At 50.2% G+C, this 23,042-nt stretch overlaps 1 protein-coding gene and 1 long non-coding RNA gene across 4 annotated transcripts in view; both read left to right on the top strand.

Annotated features, from left to right (window-relative positions):
* The first annotated feature begins 8,053 nt into the window (after positions 1–8,053).
* On the top strand, positions 8,054–12,178 carry LOC136359748 (uncharacterized). Of its 3 annotated transcripts, none has more exons than XR_010743326.1 (3): positions 8,054–8,262; positions 10,175–11,121; positions 11,751–12,178. It is a non-coding gene; the product is annotated as an uncharacterized lncRNA (long non-coding RNA). The 3 variants fall into 3 exon arrangements; XR_010743327.1 differs by lacking the exon at positions 8,054–8,262 and having other exon boundaries at positions 9,567–10,422; positions 10,946–11,121; XR_010743325.1 differs by lacking the exon at positions 8,054–8,262 and having other exon boundaries at positions 9,567–11,121.
* Positions 12,179–15,034: 2,856 nt separating this feature from the next.
* Positions 15,035–23,042, top strand: part of KIZ (kizuna centrosomal protein) — a 29,789-nt gene continuing 21,781 nt past the window's right edge. Inside the window, 5 exon segments of the mRNA XM_066314467.1 lie at positions 15,035–15,080; positions 15,083–15,218; positions 17,824–17,886; positions 19,233–19,380; positions 22,019–22,111. Coding sequence (XP_066170564.1) covers positions 15,068–15,080; positions 15,083–15,218; positions 17,824–17,886; positions 19,233–19,380; positions 22,019–22,111 — 453 coding nt within the window. The 5' untranslated portion in view covers positions 15,035–15,067.

The following is a 23,042-nucleotide window of genomic DNA, read 5'->3' as shown; positions in this document are numbered from 1 at the left end:
GCAGCCTGTTCTGGCTCTACAGAAATATAAACAGTCCGCATAATGTTCTGAGGGAATTAGCATAGGGAAGGAGGTTATCTGTGGAGGTGGGAGGCCGGAGGAGCTCTGATGGATGGGCTGAACCTGGAGGCAGTGTCATGCCTGGACATACAGCTGCCCTTCCTCATGGATGGCCTCAAAATGCCACCACGCACTTGGAGGCTCTCAGCTCCCATGGCAGAGGGTAAATCTGACACACAGGGGCCTCGGAGGGCATGTGAGGTGTTCTACTGAGTGCTGAGTGATGTTCTGCAGAGCTACCACCAACAGCCAAACCCTCAGTGTGTGGAGGCCTTGTGCTCCATGCCAGGGAGCAGCTGGGACTGACACACAGCCTGCCAAGGCAGGAGCAGGACCAAGCAGGGAGCAGCAACCTGCAAGTGCTGCTTGGTTTGTTTGGGGTTTTTTTTTTTCCCCAAAAAAGATTTCTGAAAATAAAAATGCGATAGCATCTTGCCCTGCCGCATTTGGCATTTCCTCACCATTAACCATTGTCTAAAAGGATGAAAAAGCTGAGCTCTGCTTTCTGCCCATTGCGCATGCCAAAGCTGCCCCTCAGGGAGAGGGCCTTCCTTGGGTGAACCTTCCAGGGATTTGGGCAACAGCGAGGTGGCAGGCAGGGGAATCAATTTTTGCCCCATTGATTTTTAGTGATGTTTGGATCAGATCCATGGATTCTTACAAGCGAATTAAGGCTCCCACATTTGTTGTGTGATTAAAATGAGGAATAGCGGTATTAAGCTGAGGGAATTGATTTGGACAAATCCCAAGCAGGAGACTTGCACTGGGCCCCTATACCTTGAGGTACTGGGTATTTTAAATTAAGATTGCATGTGGTTTTAAAAGGCATTGTCAGAGCAAAAGCAATTTAACAAAAGGCAATGTATCTGACAGCGACTCTCCTGTCTGCCAAGTGCTCTTCTCTGCAAGCACATTGTAGGGACGCAGATTACATCTCCTGAATATTTTTGTTGCTTGGTTCATTTTCATAATAATAACAACTTGCATCCCGTCTCCATCCTTTCATCTTGAAGGGTTGCAAACTATTATACAAACACACTCGCTCCCGATGCAGTCATCTCCAGGGGACAGCCGGCGCCTTTCGGCAGTGGGGAGCGGGATGTGGCCACCCGGGAGCATGCTGACCACAGCGGCCTCCGGCTGGTGGGATGAGGGGTTCTGGGGAGCCCCCGCCTGCAGCACACCCCACCTCGTACCTCCAGCACAGACCTGTCGGTGTGGGTGAGTCCTGCCTGTGCCTGGGGGGGCTCACAGAGGGGACACATGGAGCCCAGAGAAGTTGTGGCTGCCCCTGGATCCCTGGGAGCGTTCCAGGCCAGCGTGGACAGCAGGGCCTGGAGCAACGTGGGATAGTGGGAGGTGTCCCTGCCCATGGCAGGGGGTGGAATGAGATGGACTTTAAGGTCTTTCCAAGCCATGGGAGTCCGGGATTTCGTGTCTGAAGGAAAACATCTCAAAGCCCTAGAAGCCTCAGCGAGGCTACCTCTTTCTGCTCCAGCACAAAAGTGGCTGTGCCCCATTCCACACCACACCTCCAGGTAGGACTTGGGGAGGGTTTATAACATTGGCAGTGTTGTTTCCCAGCTGCTGGGATGTTCAGAATCGAGGCTTGAAAATACTGGCCTTTGGGTGCCTTGTCCAGAAACCCCATTTTTTCATCTCTGTGGGTAGCCGACGGCCAGGCTGGTGTGAGGAAAGAATGCAGCGGTGGAGCTGAGGCCAGCAGGATTTCTCTTCGGCATGCCAGGGAGGAGCAGTTGAGCGGGCATGGCACGGAGAGCACCGTGCTCAGTCAGGGATTGCTCAAAGCCACGCTCCTCGGTGTCACCGGTGGCTTTTCTGTGTCAAAAAACACTTTCCGTGCCCTCCCCGCTGCCGGCCTTGGAGCGTCCTGGCTCCTCCGGCCTGGCGCCGAGGGCTGGAGACCAGTCACAGGACAGCATTTCCCTAAGTGCTGTTTGCCGAGGCAGGTGCTATTCCTTTCATTATCGCCAGGACATTTAAATCTCACTGATTGGCATTGTTGTCTCAAAGACGGTGTTTTTCCTGCTGAGAAACTGCATTAGATCGGCGAAACGGAGCTCATTTCCATTCACTCAGCAGTCTCTCTAGAAATGACATGCAGTGCTTGAAACTGTTTATTTCCAAATTCAGGCCTCCTCTGCATCAGTCATCAGCTTCAATTACCAGTTTTCCGCAGCCAAGCCATCAGGCAGTCTGACACGAGGGTCCAACCTAATTCCCACCTTCTCCAAAGTCAAGAGCATAATGTGCAGATGAAAAGGTGGAAAATAGCCTGGACTTCATTAGCATGCAGAGCCCGGCTGTTCATTTGCTTGCTGCGAATGGAAGTTCTGACACTCGGTGCCTTCTGCAATATGAGAAAAGTCCTCTTCAGAGTATATGATGTCCTCACCAGCCTGCAAAGGTCATCAAAAAGGCAGGCGCTGACCTTGCTCCCTGCTCTTCATGACTAGTTTATTGATTCCAGGAACACCTCATTACATGCCGGATCAACATATTATTGCCGTGTTCAGCGGCTGAATTGTTTACAAGTGTCTTTATAACCAGCAAAAAGCCTTCCAGATGATGCATGACTACACTCATTTGGATGTGACCTGCCAATTAGATGTTATGCGATCCGGTGCCGTGTGTCCTGATCCCTGACCGAGTCCACTGCCCTGCATCAGCATGGGCCCATTTACTACTTCTTTGGAACGGCTCTTTGGCAAAGTGTCCATTAGCCTGTCAGTCTGTAAATATTTTATTTTTTTACCTTAGAAGCAGTGGCGGAGGCGCCGCTGGTGCTCCCGCTCCATCATTTGCTATGCATGAGGTTGATAATCAGCTGGGGGAGGCGAGGGGGTGTTTTATGGCAGCGTCTGATGGCCCACCCCATTTGCAGTCAGCGTGCATGGCCCGCACTCCTGTGCCGCGTGCCACCCCGCCACAGGGACCCGGCATATTTTATTCTGGCACAAACACTGCGAGGCTGCTGATTTATCAGCTGGGGGAAGGCAGGAGCGAACCCCCCTGTGCTCAGCCTCGCCCTGCCTCCAAAGGCCTCGTAACTTACCACACAGCAAACGCATTTCCCCTTTCTCTGTCTTTATGGCACTTTGTGTTCTCCCTTGTTAATATATTGCGCTGCGTTATTTATCCCGGCCCGCAGCCTGGGGTATTTACACATGCGGAGATGCAAGAACTACAAAAATAAATCACGGGGCACGACTACTATTTTAATCTCTCATTACAGACACTTCTGTTGCTCCATAAAGAAAAGACGAGCGAGTCTGTAAAGAGAGATCTCTGTGCCAAAAAGCGGCACTGGGATCGCGGCTTCCGGGCAGCCTCTGGAACAGGCTGGGGTTTTGATTTTTCCACCTCAGCCTTTGGTGGTGGTGGGGTGGCCAAGATGCTAAAGAAAACTTCGTGCAGCTGTGCATGTGGCTCATGTGGCAGTGCCGGGATGTCCTTGGGGGCTGTGGCCTAGCTGGAATATGATAAAATGTTCACACACACGGCACTATCTGCCCGGAGCTCTGCAAATATTAATCATGTTGCCCAGCGCCCTTTGGCAAGTGTCAGTGCTGAAATGCCCTTGCTGGGGCTAAATCCAGGGATCAGAAGGGCTAAAGAGCTCCAAGGGTGAAGCCACAGCCCCCCAAAATACTGTATCTCCAGCATCCTGCTCTCCAGAGCCTGCATTGAGTCCTCAGAAATCCCAAAACCTGCCGTGCCAGGCCTTGGGCTGCTAAATTACAGGAATGTGCCAGGAGGGAGGGTTGCCCATGCTGGGTGACAGAAACAGCTGAGGGTCCAATTCCCTCCTTACAACATTGCCTTGGTTTGGGAAGACAGGTATCTCTGCCAGGGAAAGCTGGAGCTTCCCTTGGAATGGAGAATGTAAACCACCACCACCACCCTTTTTCCAATTATAATTTTTCAGTTGAAAGCTTTTAGGCAAAAGATTTTGGAAATAGAAATAGCAGTTCTTTACTGGTATGTATAAAACAAACAAACAAACAAAAACAACAAAAAACAACTACAGCATTGATAACAAAAACAGTACCAAGAACTTTGAGGACTTTGCTTCACAAAAACCCAGGTCAGTTTGATCTCAGTGCCTTTGTAGGATCCTCAGAGCACCAAGCTGGGAATAGTGGAAAAAGAGTCTCAGTAGCTGTGGAGTGGCAGGATGTCCCGGCAGAGCAGGGGCAGGGTGTTTTGGCAGGGCAGGGGGATGCAGGGTCACGCTGTAGGAAGAGGAGCAGTGCTGATGGAACCACCACGGCAGGGCAGGGCTGGCCCAGCTCTCACAGAGAAGCTCAGAATTCCAGGGTGAGCAGATGATGGCAGATTTCCCAAGACTGGACTGCAGTGAAATTCTCCAGCAGGAGCACAAACCCAGCCGTGCCTTCTCCCCGAACGCCGAAAAGCCGAAAACCAGAGAACGAGGCTACCTGAAGCTCTGCCCTTTACCTGCCTCAAATCTCCACAGTCCTCCGAGCTTCTTCGACCACCCCTTGGTTTTGTTAGTCTTAAGTACGACACTTAGTCTCCTTGGTAACTTATGGGGGAAATATTCTTTAGAGTAAAAAGGAACAAAACCGAACCCCAACAAACATGAAGCATAGGGAATTGGGGCCTGGAAAAAGTGGGATTTGAATTCCTTAAAATAGCACAATTAGCTTCCAGAATAAAAACTGGAATGTGTTTGTTTAATTAGAGCTGAAGCAAAATACACTCTCACATCAGACCAGCCTTAGGCTCCAGAGACAGTACAGTGCATTGATCTGAATTTCGGAAAGGAGGGGGAAAAACCTCCATTTTCTAGCAAATCCCAGGCTCTGGGCATCCCTGGAGCTGCCAGTGTTGAATATTCAGAGGGCTGATTCCCCACAGTGAGCTCAGAGCTGCAGCCAGGTAACAGCGTGGGCTGGCACAGCGGGAATCGAGCCTGGGAGCTCCAAATCCCAAATGTGGGATCTCCACCCGGGCACTGGGATCTCCCTCCCCCGGGGGAGGTACCAGGTCTGGCCTGTCCCACGCCCCGGTGTGAGCTGTGGCCTTATTTTCACCATGATAAGCCTGCAGTGGTTTATCAAGCCCCAGACATCCCTCCAAATTTGGCACCCCATCCCTTCACTTCTGTTTGTGTCCCTGTTTCTGGATTTCAGTTCACGGTGCAAATCCTCCTTTGAAATGGCAGAAAAAAATCAGCTCTTTATGACCGCAGACATTAAAGTTGTATGACTATGGAGAAGTGCATTAACCTTTCCTTCAGCTTGGAGAACTTAATAATCTTTTAAAAATCAACTTTTTATTAATTCTGGAGTGATGTTAAATGCCTGAGGGGAGTGAGGAGCAGCGGCATCCCCAGGGCAGCTCTTTGCCACTCTAACTTAAGATCAGACCTGTGAGTGATGCAGGAACCACAGCCCATGCAGACATGGAATCACAAAATTGTTAAGGTTGGAAAAGCTGTGTAAGAGTCCGAGCATTCCTCCAGCGCTGGAAGACCACTAAGCAGTGTCCCCAGGTGCCACATCTGCACATCTTTTAAACTCCTCCAGGGATGGGGACTCCACAACTGTCCGGTTCCAGGGCAGGAGCAGCCAAGCACCACATCTTCCCATACAGCCCAGGGGAGTGAATTAAACTGGTGGTGCTTGGCCAGCCTGGAGCTAGACCTCTGCATCCATGTGGGGAAGGATGAAGGAGCCACCTCAATTTTATTGTAAGAATGGGTTTCCCTGAGAGGAAATCAAGATGTCCTTCCTGGGCTGAAATTTGGATTTGGCAGGGCAACTGTCAGCCATTCCTCCTTGGAGAATGGGGCAGTGACAGCCAGGAGAACTCAGCCCCTTTCCAGGGGATTTTGTTGGGAAGGAAGCAGCTGAAGGGCTGTAAATCCTGCACCCAGAAAGATCAGATCTGTCTGGAGCGACAGAGACCTGGAGCCCAGAGCTGGGGGATGGAGCCCAGCGCTGCAGCATGTGCGAGCCTCTCTGGGTGGTGGGCACACACTGGGGAGGGTGGGCTCTTATTAATTACTGCTAATTGCTTATTTCACATATCATTCTTGATGAGGTTTCCTTGCAAAGGGCGGCTGATATTTTAGGGATACGCAGGGTGAATATCTGCCCACGCAGCCGAATCCCTGGGCTAGGGCTCTAAAGCCAACAGCACAGCCCTCACCGAGTGTTTCCAAACTGAATAGTCGTTGGGTTGGCAGATAATTCAGAAACTATTTGTATGAGCTGTTTATCAAATTATTAACTGCACAGATGTTGTTTGGTTGAAGAGCAGCTGAACCTTCTCTCTGCCAGCCGTGGAGACAAAGGTCTGCAGGAATAATTGGAGATGTGCATGGAATATTAAATTAATTTACGGCTCTTAATTCTTATGCAAATCCTGACCTCTGATAGAGCCTATCAATTACCCTGCACACAGGGAAAAGAAAGGAGAACAGTTCCTTTCTTTTCTTTCCCCCTCTCCTTTTTTTCCTGTTGTTCTCCAGTTTGGGGTTTTGTTTCTTTGTCATTTTGTTGTTGTTGTTTTCTTTTTTTTTTTTTTTTTTTTCCTTTTGAAAGGGAACTTGGGAAAGGAAATATTTGTGGGAGGAAAAAAAGCTATTTATCTGTGAGAGAATCAAAGGGCCAGGATTATTTAATTGAAGGTCCCCGTTGCAGCGATGTCCTCTGGGAGACGGGGTGTGGTTTTTAACATTGTGGGGTGCTCAGGGGAGGCCTGGGAATGGTGGCCAAAGCTGGGCTGGAATAGCTCCACATGTTTTCCCAGGAGGGGCCCCACTCTGCCAGCACCATAGTGGGTTGCAGTGGGAGAGGACTGGAGGCCTGGGCTGGGTTTTGGTGGGGTTGGGGGCAGGAAGGGGCCCCTGGCTCCACTAGGATCCAGCCAGGGTTCAGGTGGGTTGTTGGGGAGGGCTTGATTCTGCCAGTAATTACCAGGGAAGAAGAAAGAGAATTTATTGTGAGGTCCCAGGTAAAATGAAGCAGGATTTAATTGGTCCTCGTTAAACAGAGCTGGGTTTCTAATATGGAGAAAGGCCTTGTCCGGGCAGTGTTTAATTGGGGCTCTGTGTGTGCAGCTCAGCCGGCGCTTAAAGGCAGACACCAGGCACTGTTCTTTCATCCCATTTTCTAATAAGGATAAATAAACAGGATGAATAATGCCATCAGCCTCTCCCTCGACCCCTGGAGACCCCAGCAACACACTGCTGTTCATCCCAGAGCTGGTCCCTGGGATCCACAAATCCAATGTGAGTGGGATCCCTCTGCACAGAGCACCCGGTGTGGCACCGATGGGCGCTGTTAGCAGAACCCCCAGGTCCAGCTACGGAGCAGTTTGGGTTGAATTCCTTGGTTAGTGGCTGTCTGAGGGGAGCCTGAAGAGGAGATGGGGCTCAGGGGGCAGGAGAGGAAAGAAGGGAGAAAAAAATGGAAGATAAAATTATGCCTTTCTTTCTTATTATTCCTTTTTTATTTTTTTCCCCCCATAAATCCCGGAAAGTGTTAGGAAGCTACACTCCCCCTCCCATGCAGCCCACTCGGATAATTTCATTTATCCCGTAAATCTAATTAGCAATCAGCGGCTGACATTAATAGGGATCTAATGAGGCCGGCGATGACCAGATTATCAGGTGAGCACTGACAGAGCCTTAAAGGCACATCGAGCTCTGCCCTCGGTGGGACCTGGAGGGGGGAAAACTGCTTTATAGGGGGAGAAAAGAAAGAGAGAGGGAAAAAAAAAAAAAAAAAAAAAAAAAAAGACAAAAATATGAAGGAGGGGGAGAAAACCACGAGGAAAACCGGTGCGGGTGCTGCTTGGCTTATTAAGGGAGCTGGACATCATTGCTGGATACAGTTTATCCACTAGCATCGGGCCTCCGTCCCTGCTTCTCCGGAAATACTGTTCTGCAGAGGAGAAAAAGGAGGGGGGGGGTTGGATAAGGGAAAGAAAAGAGGGAAAAAAAAAAAAAAAAAAAAAAAAAAAAAGGAAAAAAAAAGAAAGAAAGAAGCTGGAGCCCAAGGAGTCGCTGTGCAATTTATTCCAAGGGGTGGCTGTTGAGAAGGCGGCAATTTGCGGCGGCCGGGGGTTATTTAGTGCGATATGAAATCAAATGATCCTATTGCTCAAATAACAGTGTCTGGGAGGAGAAGCGAGCGCGCTCCAAAGGTAATTGTCTCCAGATGATATTCCCATTATCCTCCAATCCCGGCCTAAACGCTGCCAGCGCCGGACTGGAATCGATACGGGGGGAGGACCGAGGGGATCGGGGGGAGGCATCCCCGGCACTGACCCCCCTCGGGAAGGGCGGCAGGGCTGCGGGAAGACCCGAAATTTCCTGTGGCTGCTGCCTGTCCGTGCCTCGGCGGGAGCGGCAACACCGGCGAGGGAGCCGAGCGCGGAGCGCAGGTAAGAGACCTGCCGGTGGACGGGGAGAGGGAACCCGGCCCCTCCCGTGCCCCGGCGGGCAGCCGCTCTCCCAGCGGACCCTTCTGCATCGCTTCACCCTAACCCAGCCTGCCGGCTCCGATGCGACCTGCCGTGGCCCCGCTCCAGTCCCGCCGCCGGGGGGTCACCGCCGCCTGCGGGCGGTCCCGTTTGCCCGGAGCCGCTGGAAGCGCAGCCGGACCAGAGGCGGCTTCGCTCTGGATCCCCGAGTGGCGGATGGAGCGGCGACTCCCGCTCTCCGCGGCGCTGCCCGATGGTAAAATCGCCAGGTTCAATGGCTTGAGGAAAACGACGGAGGAAAATCCAAGGGGGACGGAAAGCGGTGAGCGAGAGGCGGGGGCAAAGCCAGCGGCACCTACCGGGACGGGGGTCCCCGGGACGGGGGTCCAGGCTCGTTAGGTGGCCGCTGCGGCAGAGGGGACCGAACGCTCCGAGTGCGGCAGCCCAGGGCAAGAGGCGGCCCCGCAGCTGCTCCCCAAATTCCATCCGCCCGTGGGGTGGCCGGAATTCCGCCCGGAGCTGCGGATAATGGCACGGGGCTTTTCCCCTTTCCGCCTTTCTTTGTCAGCCTTTTGCCCCGGCGGGCAGCGCGTCCCCGGTAGCGCTTCGGGTAGAGAACAAACGTGCTTCTGCAAAAGAAATAATGCGAGTATCGAGGGAGCGAAACTCCGGGCTGGGGAGCACAAGAGTGTTCCAGCTGGGGCAGCTCTGTGCTCCCGGGGGCCAGGGTTTGCCCTGGACTGGTAACAGCGGAAGGTGGCTGTGCTGAACTAGCGGGGACACCGCGGGGAGCGGCAGGAGGAGAAAGCTCGGGGTCAGGCGCCTCTCACGGGTCAGATTCTGATGAGAACAGGGCACAGGTCACCCCCCCACGGCCGCCGGGAAAGGTTGGTGTGGTTTGTGTGTCTGCAAACGGGCAAAGTATTCGGGACCTGCAGCCTGGAAGTGAGCCCCAGCCTTTGCCCACCTGTGTGTCTGCCCCACGCTGCCTCGCAGGTACGTTAGAAACGCATTTTTGAGCGCTGATGGAGGATTTTTCCACCTCTGCTCAAGCGTTTTTTGTCAGCTTCAGCCTCAGGCTCCTATTTCTGTTTGGCGTGTTCTGAATAGAGCGCAAGGCCCAGGGGTGCTGAGCTCCGTGCAGACACAGCTTGATTAATTCAATAGTCCTGTGCTCTCTGCTTTTTACAAACAAATGAACAGTTGATATGTTTGGATCCTTTCATTCACCACCAGAACAATCCTCTGCACAGGACAGGGGGAAAATGCCTAATCAGTCATAGCAAACCAGCACGGTGGTTTGGGGTGGGAAGTGAAAAATAACCATGTCCACTCAAACCTGGATTTCTTAGCACTGGAGGACTGGGAGAGGCAGGGTGCAGGAATTGCCCCGGGTGAGACCTGGGCTGGCCGCACAGGCAGCACTTCTTCAAGCTGCAAGCCAACTTCCCCAGCACTCCCGGGTCCGGGCACTCAGCTCCAGACCTCTGGCAGAAGTGAGACTGGAACAGACGCAGCAGCCAAGCCTTGCCCAGGCAGGAACTTGGGGACCTCTATGGTGCAAGCTCAGAGCTCTGCACTCGCTTTCCTCCTGCATGGCCCTTTTATTAATCTGCTCGCTTTTATTTCCCAGAGTTGCTGCTGACCCGCAGGTGCTCCTGCTGAGATACAGACGTGGTGGGCAGGGTTTGAGTGTTGGGGTGCAAGGAGGCGAGGGATCCTCCAGGGACGCCGTGTTTGTCAGGGTGTCTGTCCCAAGAGCCGTGCCCTGCTGCCCATGCCACCAGATCCCAGTTCCTGGCCCCATGAACCACACAGCTCACCCAAGTGCCTTCCTTTGTTTCAAACCCTTGGAGCCTGGCGTACTCGTTGAACCTGACAGTGACTGCATCAAAGTGGCTAACAATTAGGAAATAAACAAATATCATCTGAGGCGTTTTTGGGTGGAATCCAGCCATACATAGATGGGCTCGTTGCTGTTGTTGCCATATCGAATATTCCTCGTAGTCGTGATATTTGTGCTGCACAGCAGCGTCCCCGGCACAGCAAACATGGCATTATTTCACTGTGCAAAGGCTTCATTAATCAAACCAGACAATGGGCCAGACACATCCCTTTGAGCCCAGTGCTGGGATCCTCCGGGCTTTTCACCTTGTCCAGACACCTCATCCCTGTCAATGCAGGCAGCAGCTCTTCAGAACCAATCCCTCTGAATTGTGGGACTGACAGGAAAACATCTAATTCAGTTAAAAGAATCCCACAGTTATTTTATATTCTCCCTTTAATTTTTAATGACTTGTAGAAGCTAAGCTTTTTCAGTCTTTCCATCTGTACGTGAGATCAATCTGGTCATTTGTTAAAACGCTGATGAAAGAGCCTGACAGATCTGTGTCCTTTAGAGCAGCAGCAGCAGCGAGCACTAAGATCGAGCAGGATGGACTGGCCTCGCCGAGCCACGGCCCTGCCAGCGAGAGCTGTGGAGCAGACGGCAGAGGGAACAGCATGGCCATAAAGGTGCCGTTCTCCTGAAAGAGGATCCTGGCAAAAACACGGCTTAGTGCAAGGGACAGTGTGCCGCAGGTGAGGTAGGACCTTGTGCGCTGGGAACGTGTGTGGGTGCAGCGTTCCCTTTTCCTCGCTGTAGCACTGCGCGCTTCGAGCACAGAGCTGGCAGCAGAACAGTTGGGCACGGGGAGTCCTGCGAGCCTCTGGAGGGGTGGGCTCCATCCTACATCTGTGAGGATGGGAGCTCGTGGTGCCTGTGGCAGGTTCTGGCTTGTGCTGGATTCTGTTCTTGGAGTCAGGCTCCAGCTGTATGGGACCGTGGTTCCCCTGGCCATGGGACCTCAACGGCCACTTGTGGCACTGAGTTTGGCTGTGTGTTGTGAGCCATTTCTCTCACTTGCAGTCTCGTCACTGCAGGCATGAAGAACGTACTCCAGAATGAGCCAAAATACCCTTTCCTGAACAGAAATACACCAGAGCTGGTTGAGCTTGAGGCACAGAAGTTGAAGGAGCTGTGGCACAGGGTGCTTCTGAGTGTGAGTTGTAGATGCTTTCAGGGAAGATGAGAGTGTTAAGCCCTTTGGCTGTGAGTGGTCTGGTTTGAATTCAGCCTCTGGGCCCACATCTCAGAAAGCCTGAATTCAGTTCTCATTTCTTCAGGGACGGGGAAACTCAACACGGTCAATATCTTCTTTTCTCTTCAGACAGCAGCAGACACTTGAATGGAGACTCCTCCTCATGTTTACAGCCTGGTCACAGGAGCAACTGAGACCCAAAATCTTCCGAACATCTCTTCTGGATGCCTGGCCTTGGAACAGCCTCATTCATGTCACACCTGCTGCTTTCCACTCACAGAGACTCCTGTGCTGCACAGGACACTGGAAAAGCACTTGGAGATGGCTGGAGAAGGAAGGGGGCTTCCTGGAAAACAGTTTCTAAACCAGGCCCTTCTCTGTGCTGTGGCTTTTCTGAGACGGCTCATTAATATCGGTGCTTGTATGTGCTTGTATCTCAGTTCTCCAGAACTGATTCAAAATCCATGGACAGTGCCATGCCTAGGGGCTTTTCAATTATGTCACCAGGCTTTGGCTATGGCCCTTACATTTGTAATAAACATGACATGCTTTAAAAACTGCTGCAGTCTCCAGGTTTTTTTGTATTCAGCCGTTGGGTTCTGTGTTCCAGGTTCCTGCTGGAGGAACTCTGTCAGCTGCCCTGAGGCAGCAAATCTGAAGCCAGGCGTGGTGTGCACTGCTCGTGCATCAGACACAAGTAATAACAGGCTTCAAGGAGCTGTACTACTTAATAAAAGCATTTTATTACATTTAAATGTATTAAAATGTGAACATTAAATTCAACACACTAATTACTGTTTCCAGGCATTGCCTCTGAGAGGAAATGGATCCTCACAACTGCTCTGCTGAGATCACTCACTGCTGTTACTGCTCCTTGGTTTCTGGTGTGTTATTAGTGCTCTGCATTTGAGACTTGAGTCATTAACAAAACGGACTCGTATTGGGCATCGTGTAAATTCTGTGTATGTATTCACACAGCTCCCGGGGCCTACGTCACATGTCTCATTGAGAAAAGAAAAGCAAATGCATTTGGCTCTGCCCTGGCTTGTGGGCAAGCTCACGGTGCTCTCGGGGATCACCCAGGCACAAGCACAAAGAGGGAAAACCTCTTCCCAACACATCTCTGTGTTTCTGCAAATCCCTTTCCAGGGCAATTTGTCCCCTCAACGCTGTGTGTCCCATGACATGCTACCAGGGACACCAACACTTCTTTCTCTGTAAGGAGTTTCCCACTTTTCTGGCAGGAGGACCTTCCTATCCCTGCAGCAGGGATGTGGAGCATGTGGAGCCATTGCCCTGGAAAACTGGGAAGCCTTGCCAGGGGTCTCTGGTGGGTGAGAGGCCTGTGGCCAGGCACTCAGCTCCATCAGGCAAATCCCGCACCTTCTGGGATATGTCCCAGAGGAAAGGGGGATGCTAAAGGACACGTGGTTGTCTCCCTAAATGAAAAAGAGTGTAAAGCTGTTGAGATTAGTGAACATCAGTCCCTACGCTGGAATCAAGAGACTTTGGTTTGGCAGCTACTGGGGACAAAGACACCATTCCGTTCAAAGTGTATTTAATTCGACAGAAGGAGGCAGCTTCCTTTGACAGTTTTACAGCTCTTATCAGATTACATCAAATTTAAATTAAAACAATCTAAAAGAAGTGTGAAGTACTGCGGGGAGAACACAAACAAAACACTCCTCTTTGTAGGCTTTCAGGGAAGGGACCACATTCCTTATCAGGGATGGGAGGATGGAGATTACTCTTGAGTCAATTATGAGCCCGAGGGCTGCGGTGAGCACCAAGACACAGAACAAAGTGGGACATACATCGGGGGAATTTTTTTTTTTTTAATAAATAGCAGGATGTTGAACCCTGCCTGTGGTTCCAGACCCTCGAACCACAGCCCGAAGTCCACAGTGAATAAAATCCTCCCAGGAGACAAACTGTGCAGCCCGATGGGTCAGGGACCATCAGCCCCTTTCCACCAAACCCTGAAATTGCAGTTTGGGAGTAAGGCTTCTAGTGGGCTCAGGATTTCAGATAGTGCTGGAAGAGCTTGGAAGTTTTGTACTGTTTTAGGTGCTCTTTTAGCACGTACAAATATTTCTGAAAGTACGCCCAGATTTCATCTTGTGGGCTCTTGTGAAGGTGGAAGGGAGACCTCCAAAACACATCTTTGCTTTCAGTAAACAGAAGCGGGAAGAACAGTCTCCACAACGAGTGCGTTTTATGGGAATGCAACACTAAAAGGCTCCCAAATCCTCTGCTGGGCATTCCCGGAGCAGGAAAGCTCTGACTCAAGTCAATGTTCTCAATACTGTGTTGAGCCGGGTACTTAGACAGACATGCAGGACCAGAGCCGGGCTGAATTTGAGGAGAGCTGGGTGCTACTACATCCATTCCACAGAGCTTTTTACTCTTTTTAAATTTGTGGAGCTGAGCTGGAGGCTGCAGGTGTTGGAAACACCAGGAATGCTGCTGCATCCCCAGCCTAGGAACCCCAAAAGTGTTCAGTCTCCCCTAGTCCAGGGCACGTCCCCAGCCAGAGGCTCCAGCTCCAGCTGAGCTTTCATGCTCAGTTCTCGGCCAGAAGTTCTAACGAAGGGTAATTACTGTGATGATCTCGCTGCACTAATTGTATCCTGATTGCCATCCTAATTATGCTCAACCATTTCACTGCTCTCTGCAATTTTGTCCATTGATGTATATAGCTCTTCCTTAATTTCAGTTATTCCTGCGGTACTCAGATTTTATTGGGGCCCTGGAATTTAAGCGCTCATTTGGCAACTTCCGTTCAAAGGGATCGAAGTTTTTATCTGGACATGAAAGGCGGGCGTTCTGTTTTAATTCTCCAGCTGGAGATGTGAATGCAGGGCTGGAGATGACTGTGGCTTCTCCCATATGAATTTGGAGAGGTGACAGCACTAGAGGGACACAGTGGCACTCCAGAGGACGAGGAATCAGGGTGGTTTTTTTTTTTTTTTTTTTTTTTTTTTTTTTTTTTTTTTTTTCCTAGAAAACCAGGGTGTACAATAAACCCGGCAAAACCGACTGTAACTTCTCAGCAGCTCCCAGTTATTTTTCGGATTGGCGCTTTGCAAATTTCCCCCTTTTCCTGGGACACGGATCCTGCCTTGCCCCAGGCGCCCTCCATCACCAAGCCGGGGGCTGATTCGGGCGACCAGCGAAACCCGCGGCAACAACGTGGTGCTGAGAGATGGGCTAACGAGAAATACTGACTTAAAAAAAAAAAAACACAAAAACCAAACCAGACCACCCCCCCCCCCAAAAAAAAAAAAAAAAAAAAGAAGTATATGTATATATATATATATATATATATAAAGGCTTCAGAGGTTTTAGCGCGCCTCTGGGCGGCGCAGGCCGCGCCCGGCCGTTCCCATGGCAACGCGCGAAGCGACACTTCCGGGGTCCCGCGCGGGGCACGACGGGAGCGGCACATGGGAACCGACGGAAACGACCGGGACCGGGAACGGGAACGGGAACGGCACCGGGAACGGGAACGGGAACGGCACCGGGAACGGCACCGGGACCGCCCCTAGACACCGGCACCTGGGAACGGCACCGCGACCCGCAGCCAGCCCGCTCCAGGTGAGCCGCGTCCCCCCGCGGGGAGATGCGGGTCCGGGCAGCGGGTTGTTTTTCCCCTCCTTGTTCTCATCCATCTCTTTTTTTTCTTTTCCCCTTCCATACCTAAGTTCTGGAGGGGCTGAGAAGTCAGTCGCCAGAGATTCAGCTCCTGATCTGTTGACCACTCGGGGACGTGTAGTTAGATCTAAAATTACCTCTCAGACTCTCCTGGCCAGGGTTTGTTTCCTGATGCTGGTCCCTGGTCCAGCCTGCACATGAAGCCTCGGGATGGGGGATTTGTTTCGCTGTGTCCTGCCCCAGGAGACCTTCCCTGGCTCTCCCTGTCTGCCTGAGTGGCCGGTGGCGTGCTGAAAAGCCTGGCTGGTGGGGCGAGAATGGGCTTTCGGGAGCTGAAGAACGCAGTGTGCTTCCTGCAGGATGGGGAGAAGGGGGGGAGTTAGGAAATGGGATCAGAGGCAACGGCTGTTCACATCCATCGGCTTCTTCATCCCCTAGGATATCGGAGTTCTCCGGTGAGGCAGGAAAATTACTTGGAGAAGTGGAAAAACAAGATCTTGAAATTTGTGTTTGTATGGCTGTCCGTCCTATAAGAGGAAATGGAAAGGATGAGGTCTCAGATGGAGCATGGCTGTTAAACTGTGCACATGATGCAAAACCTAATCCTGCTCCAGGCGCTGGCAGGATCACATGGCTAAAACAGACGCCTTGATCTCCCAGGAGGAGCAGCAGGAAGGGTTTCTCCTGGCTCCCCTCTCTGCAGGGAAACTGGGAGGAGGTGTCTGTGTGTGTAGGGAGAGCCCAGATCCACGGAGAAGTGGGCACAGACAGGTGGGGACGTGTGATGTCCCCTTCGCTCCCACACCTTGCTGCTTAATGACGACCTGATGCTGTTCCTGAGGAGCCACTTGGCTTTGCTCGTGGCAGGGTTTGCAGTGAGAATCTGCTGGCAGCCTCTCTTGGTTATTTTCTGGTTTTTGCTCAGGGGATGGTTGTTCATCCTCAGGTGCAGTTTGGAGCTATTCAGTAGTGGTAGCTTTACTCTGTTCCCAAAACCACCTTCCCAATGGGATGGCTTTAGGTGAGGTGTGGATGACTTTGTGGTTGAGCATATGTCTGACCCATGCCCAGTGGCCTGGCACTGCTCCAGGCAGTTCCAATGGCCCCACAGGCTCTCAGCACCACCAGCATTCCTGGTGGACACTTGTTCCTGCAGCAGTGCTGGCAGTGGGGCTCACCTGCCTCTAGATGGACGTGGCTTGCATGCCAAGAGGGAAATATGGGCTTGGTTTCAAGTTCAGTTCCTAAATAAAATACTTGTCTGGCATGTTGGGTTTGTGAGCTGGGAGGGGCTTCGGAAGTGTGTTCTAATCCATCCCTCTGGCAGGTTCAGGGGATCTGTCGTGGGAACAACTCAGGCCAAGCGTTTCTTGCATGAAAAGGGGTCTGCTATGGGATTCTGGGGCAAGAAAGGGAAAGGGATGGCCTTGGAGACTGCCCACTGTGGGGTTCAGAGCCCTTTCTGGGCTCTTTGGGGTCTCTGGCTGTTTTGGTGGATTCTGTGTGGATGTTCAGGCATCTCTTCTCTTTCCAGGAACCCTGTTCCAGTGAGGAACAAAGACAGGGGTGAAAGCTTGGAGTTGTTCAGAGCTGGGCTAGCAGATGAGTCTGTAACTTCCAGCAAATCTGACCTCTCTGCTCGGCATTTGTTGGGGGTTCAGTTTTGTTCCTTTTTACTCTAAAGAATTTTTTCCCCATAAGTTACCAAAGGGACTTAGTGTCGTACTTAAGACTATTTAACAAAAAAAAGGGATGGTCGAAGCTCGGAGAGGGTTGAGGGGGTGGGGGGGATAACCCCCACGAGTTTTGGGGCAGGTAAAGGGCAGAGCTTGGGGACAGATGGCACTCTGGTTTTCGGCATTCGGGGAGAAAGCACGGCTGGGTTGGTGCTCCTGCTAGAAGAGTTCACTGTCTCTGGAGGAGTCCAATCCTGGGAAATCTACCATCATCTGCTCACCCTGGAATTCTGAGCTTCTCTGTGAGAGCTGGGCCAGCCCTGTCCTGCCGTGGTGGTTCCATCAGCGCTGCTCCTCTTGCTGCAGTGTGACCCTGCATCCCCCTGCCCTGCCAAAACACCCTGCCCCTGCTCTGCCGGGACATCCTGCCACTCCAGCTACCAGCCCAGGATGTTCCACTGTTCCAGCCTGGTGCTCTGAGGATCCTACAGGGGCACAGAGACCAAACTGCCCTGAGTTTTTTGTGAAGCAAAGTCCTCAAAGTTTTTGGTACTGTTTTTTTTGTTATCAATGCTGTAGTTGTGTTTGTTTGTTTGCTTTGTTATATATGCTAGTAAAGAACTGCTGTTTCTATTTCCAAAATCTTTTGCCTAAAAGCTTTTAAGTGAAAAATTGTAATTGAAAAAAAGAGGGTGGTGGTGGTGGTTTTCATTCTCCATTCCAAGGGAAGCTCCAGCTTTCCCTGGCAGATACCTGTCTTCCCAAACCAAGACAGCATTGACTGTGCTCTGCAAAACCCCTTAGTTCTGGCATTTGGAGAGCTCAGGTGGTGAAATACTTTTATTGCATGTGTGTTGTTTGTTTTCTTCCAGTGAAGCAAAAAGGCTGGAATTAGGAAGGCAGAGGATGGAATACACAATGGCTGATCCACACCAGTAAGCCAGTTTAAAAGCTTCTTGGGGGTTATTTTGTTTTAGTTACAAAGGTTTAGTTATCCTGAAATGCCTTCAGAATGTTGTCTTGAAAATTTTTCAATAATAATACCTTTACATTCATATGCTAAGCGTAATGCAAAATTCCTGTCTTCAAGTTACTGATGAAATAACTGCAGCAATAACATAAATGCCTCATTGTGTGGATACTAAAACCATGGGAATAACCAGTATGTAGGTTGGCTTTAACCTATTTTTATAAAATCACTACAGCTTAGAATTCTCCATGCTGGAGAATCCCAGGGTCTTAGAAAGTTGAAAGCCTTAAGAAGGACTAGGCTCCGGTCCTGCTCCTTGGATTCTTTCTGCAGTGTCTATTTAATGTAAATTGCATGGACAGTCTGTACAAAAAAACCCAAAAAAACCAAACCAACAAATCCAAACCCTAAACAGCAAACCAAACCAACCAACCAACCAAAAAAAAAAAAAAAATCGTGAAGTCCCAACAACCAGAGAGGACTAAGAAGTGTCATCCAGTATTTCATTCCTTTCCTCAAAGGTGTTCTGTAAAGCTCCAGGGACTGAGTGCTGGGTGCTGTGGGAACTCCTCTTCTGAAAGGAGCAGAAAATGCAGATACAAATTAAAAAAAAAAAAAAAAAAAAGGTCTAGTCAGGTGAGGCAGCATCACGTATACTTTGTTTCCTGGTTTTATTGGATTTGGTTTAATCTATCAGGTTTAGAACTGCAATTTCTCTGAACATCTTGGGGAGTTGGGGTTGCAGTTTCACTCCTGGCTGAAGTGGAGCTGTGAGCTAGGGGCATCTTTGGGTCCCCATTTCCCTGTGTTGGCATTAATGCCCTGTGGCTGCCCTGGAGGCACATCAGGAAAGAGGTCTGGCTGGAAGGGAATTCAGGTTTGTAGGTGAGAGAGAACTGGGTTAGATGGATTTCCAGGGCCCCTCTTGGTGGGCACCATGGATTTAGGCAGCTAGAAAACCTCAGCCTTGCTGTAACCGCTTTGGTGACTTTCAGAACACATTCCTTTGCTACTGTTGTCATTTTGATTTAATGGGATAGAAGTGACTAGCACATAACCCATTTAAAACACAGTTACAGGAGATTTTTAATGCATTACCCTTTGGGACATCAAAGCCCCCATGTAAATCTGCAGGGGAGTGGCGCATATATATTTATATAAATGTAGGTGTGCAGAAGAACAAGTCTTCTCCTTTTTGGGGTCTGCAGCAGTTCCCCCTCAGTGTTGGTGTGCGTGTCTGAGGCAGGGCGATCATAATGGATGCTTTTGGTTTATTTTCACACCTTTAAATGCCTGTTCTTTGCCCTGCAGAGTGAGGCTGAAGCTGCAGAAGCACCTGGCAGCGGTGTTGGTGCGGCAGCAGCTGGCCCTGAGCCGGAACCGGGCCCTGCACCAGGAATTCTTGCAGCTGGAGACGTGCATGGAAACCACGGGCTGGGAGACCATCCGGAAGATGGAAGTAATTTTCTATAAGACTTGATTGTGGGTGTTTGCTGTTTGCAGGTATCTCCTGGTATATCCTAGAGCTGAAAGCAAACTCAATCAGGGTCTGTATTTCAGTTGCAGAATAGACAGATCTGAAGTACCACAGATTCAACAGATGCTGTAAGAAAAAGCCAAGCCCTCAGGTTTCTTGAATCACATTGTTAATATTATTATTATTATTATGTTGTTGTTGTCGTCATGTTGTTTCCTAAAGTACAGTTTGGGATGTTGCAAAGTGATGAGTCCGGATTTTTAAAAATGAAACTGCAATGTCTGCTTATGCCACTGATGGATGGAGCCAGGATTTTTGGGAGCACAGTCTGGGAGGGAAATGAGTTCATTCCTGCTTTCTAAGAGCGGTGTCACTCCTCAGAAGCATTTGGCTGTTTATTCCTCACACGGCAGTAACCCAAGTAGTGTCTGTTGGATCTGGTGATGTTGGGAAAGATGGGACAGGAAGGGCTAATGGATATGATTGTCTGGTAAGAAATACTGGAGATATAAAATCTGTGAGTGAAAGAGAAATGAAGGCCAGCTTTGAGATGTAGGCAAGGCAGGCAGGAAGGCGGTGATTAACTGGAGATAGGTTGAAGGACAGAAAACAAAAGGACCCAAGAATGCAGCCCCTCTCCACCCTGCCAAGGCATCAAGGAAAAAGCAGATAAGAAGAGTAGTCTTTAGAGTTTAGAATATAGGATGATATGGTAATTTAGTAGTTTTCATAGGTTGCATGCAAAGTTTGTAGGTTTTGTATCTTGCGCCGGTTGGTCACTGTAAATCAGAGTATCCAACACAAAAGGAGATATAATGTGTTGTAACAAGGTCCTCGCTCTCTTACTCCTCTTACCTCTTAGCTCTTGCTCTCTTGCCTCTTCGCCCCTTCTCTTGCCTGCTCTCTCCCTCTGCTTCTTCTCCCTCCCTCTCTCCTCCTGCCCTGACCCCAGCACTCTTCTTACCTCCCTCACCTCATACCCCCTCTCTCTCTCTCTCCCTCTCTTTTTGGGGCTTCGCTTCAGCCGAGGCTGGTGGCTGAAAGCAGCCCTCTTTACCCACCACCCTTGCAATAAAACCACATGTTTCTAGGATATCTCAGGTCTGCAGAGTTCCTTTGTCCCTGCCGTCCACAGATGCCCTTACAAGGTGACATTCCCAGAATATCTTTTCCAGGCTGCAGTGCAGTAGCCCAGAATTCAGAGCCTGTCCCTGGGGTGTGTGATTCCCTCTGATTTTTTACTTGTTATTTGAAGCAGAGCAGAAAGGGAGCTGTGCTGCAGTGCCAGCTTTCCCCTGCTGTTTTGAAGGGTTTTTTCCTCCTCAGCAGCTCTGGTGCACACCAGTCTGTCCAATGTCACGTTTGATGGTTCTGACACTTGCTGTGAGTCCCAGTGCCAGTGCCACAGGTCGAGCTGCACGTGGGGGTTTGGTTCAGTCCTTCCATTTTGGTGTACCTGTGCTATCCATTTTATCTTTGCCAAGTTACAGTTACTTTGTAGAGCTGCTGAGCAAATGGCATCTCGTCCATGTTAGTTATGGAAAGCAGGAGAGTTATGGAGCATGCAATCATTTAATCTATCATGGGAGTACATAGAAAAAAATTATTGCTGTTTTTTCTCCTTTTTTTTTCCCATACAGAATGCCCTTTAGGAGTGCTTTATCACAACTCTGTGCGCATTTATTACATAGCTGTAGCTCACAAAACTCCTTTTGCTTCTGAAAGATGAACTTTTGCTCCCCGCGTTTGGTCAGTAATTTTTAGGAGTATAAATAAATGCACTTCAGCTTTCAGCAAAATCTAGGAGTTACATCTGAATTTCTTTTGAGCATCTCGATTCCTCACGTGGTGAAGTTTTGTTCCCTAAAATTCCACATTTGAGGTTTTCCGAGCAGCTCCTACCTGGGAGCCGAGCGCGCCACCTGCGCGAAGGGCAGAGGCGGGCGAGTCGATAGTGTGAAGGATTCATTCCCACACCCATTCCTTCCTTTCAGCCCCGGTGTGCTGCTGCTGCTGCTGCTGGGGGCTGCAATTAGGAGGATGCAGGACTAATTGCAGGTGCTGCCTGCACGATGCCCAGCCCCATTCCCAGTGCTGCTCCAATAAACGCTGGAGCACAGTGAGCCGCGTTTGGAGCGGCCAGCACGGTGCCTTGCCTGCCGGGCTGCTCTCTGGAATGTCTGCCAGGGATTGTTTCTCACAACAGCCCAGCCAACTGTAAGATGGGGGATGAAAACCACATTGTGGAGCTCATTTCATCCCAAAGCAGCCGAATCATTGTCTGGAGGCAGCAGCAATAATTTGGTGTTACAGATGCTGGTTGGGATGCAATAAATATGAGTCAAGAAGTTACTGCTGTTCTATAGGACTCTAAATGATAGAGATGAATGAATGTGTAGGAAAGCCCTGCAGCAGATTGTGTACAGGCCACGTTGCTTGGGCAGGGGAGCGGAAAAATGAGGAGCAAATGAGATCCCTGCTTTTAAATATAGTCTGAGTTAAAAAGGCTGCGAGGGTTTTGCATTGAAGGTGCACATTTTGCAAAGTGCTGTCTCTTGGGTTGGGGGGTGGGGAGGTTGTTCGGCCTCCAGTTTTGCGTGACGGATTTGTTCCCTTTTAGGAATGGTACAGAAGGGAGATTAAAAACCTGTTATCCCTTCGAGAGGGCAGCTTGTCAGCAAGAGGTGACAAGGAGGAAGGATTCAGCGAGCAGGTAATGGGGGGGAAATGGGCTTTATTCCAGCACTGTGCTCTCCTTGGAGCTGCGCAGCCATTCTGTGGGGATTGCGGTGCTGGCATGTGCAGTGTGAAATTGTGTGTAGTGCCTGAGAGAAGGAGAATCACCTGGGTAAAAAGTGCAATCGTTTCATCCAGAGAGCCAGAATTAAAAAAACCTCTGACTGTTTACGCACGTCTTCTTGTTGGCTTTTATAAGTCCTGTGCTGGATGGTGTGGAGATGGTCGTGACCGAGGAGGAAATGTTCCTAATGAGGGATATTTGCAGAACTGCAGCCGAGGAGCCGTGTGCTGTGTTTTTAATTTTGTGTGTTCTGACCTTTCCTCAGAAGGAGCAGAAGGAGATTGCATATCTAAGGAACAGACAAAAAGACTGACAAGGAATACTTAAATATCTGCTGCCATATATCTGCAGTAATGCAGGCTCCTAATCCCTCCTCCTATCTCCATATAAATGATACAGTTCAAGACCAGAGCTGTTTTCTCCACTAAAAGCAGCAAAGCTCTTTTAGATGAAATGTCTAAAAACATCTTGTAATAACTTGGAGCATGCTGGCAAGAGTAGTCACTTGTGACTGTGTGTGGAAGCCCCTCAGCCAGGCGGCGCCGGAATAGGCAGGACGGGAGCATCACTCCATTATTCCGAGGAGCCGGCAGCACGCGCGTCCCTTAGGCTACAGCATTCATTAAGGAAAGCTTACTGGGCTGAAAGCTGGGAACAGATGATAACGGGATATGATTTTCATATTTAATGCATTCCTTGGAAGACTGTGTGTGCTGCAGATTGATAGAAGAATCAACTGCTACTTTACTAAAAGACTTTCTAGTTTGCCCTATAGCTACCGATGGAATCATTCAGCCAAGAAATTAACTTTTTTCCCTTTTACCTGCTTTATGTATCTGCTAAG

This window comes from Sylvia atricapilla, chromosome 3, assembly GCF_009819655.1.
Source record: "Sylvia atricapilla isolate bSylAtr1 chromosome 3, bSylAtr1.pri, whole genome shotgun sequence".
Lineage (NCBI taxonomy): Eukaryota > Metazoa > Chordata > Aves > Passeriformes > Sylviidae > Sylvia > Sylvia atricapilla.
The sequence above is the reverse complement of the archived record's forward strand: the minus strand, read 5'-3'. Positions and strand labels throughout refer to the sequence as shown.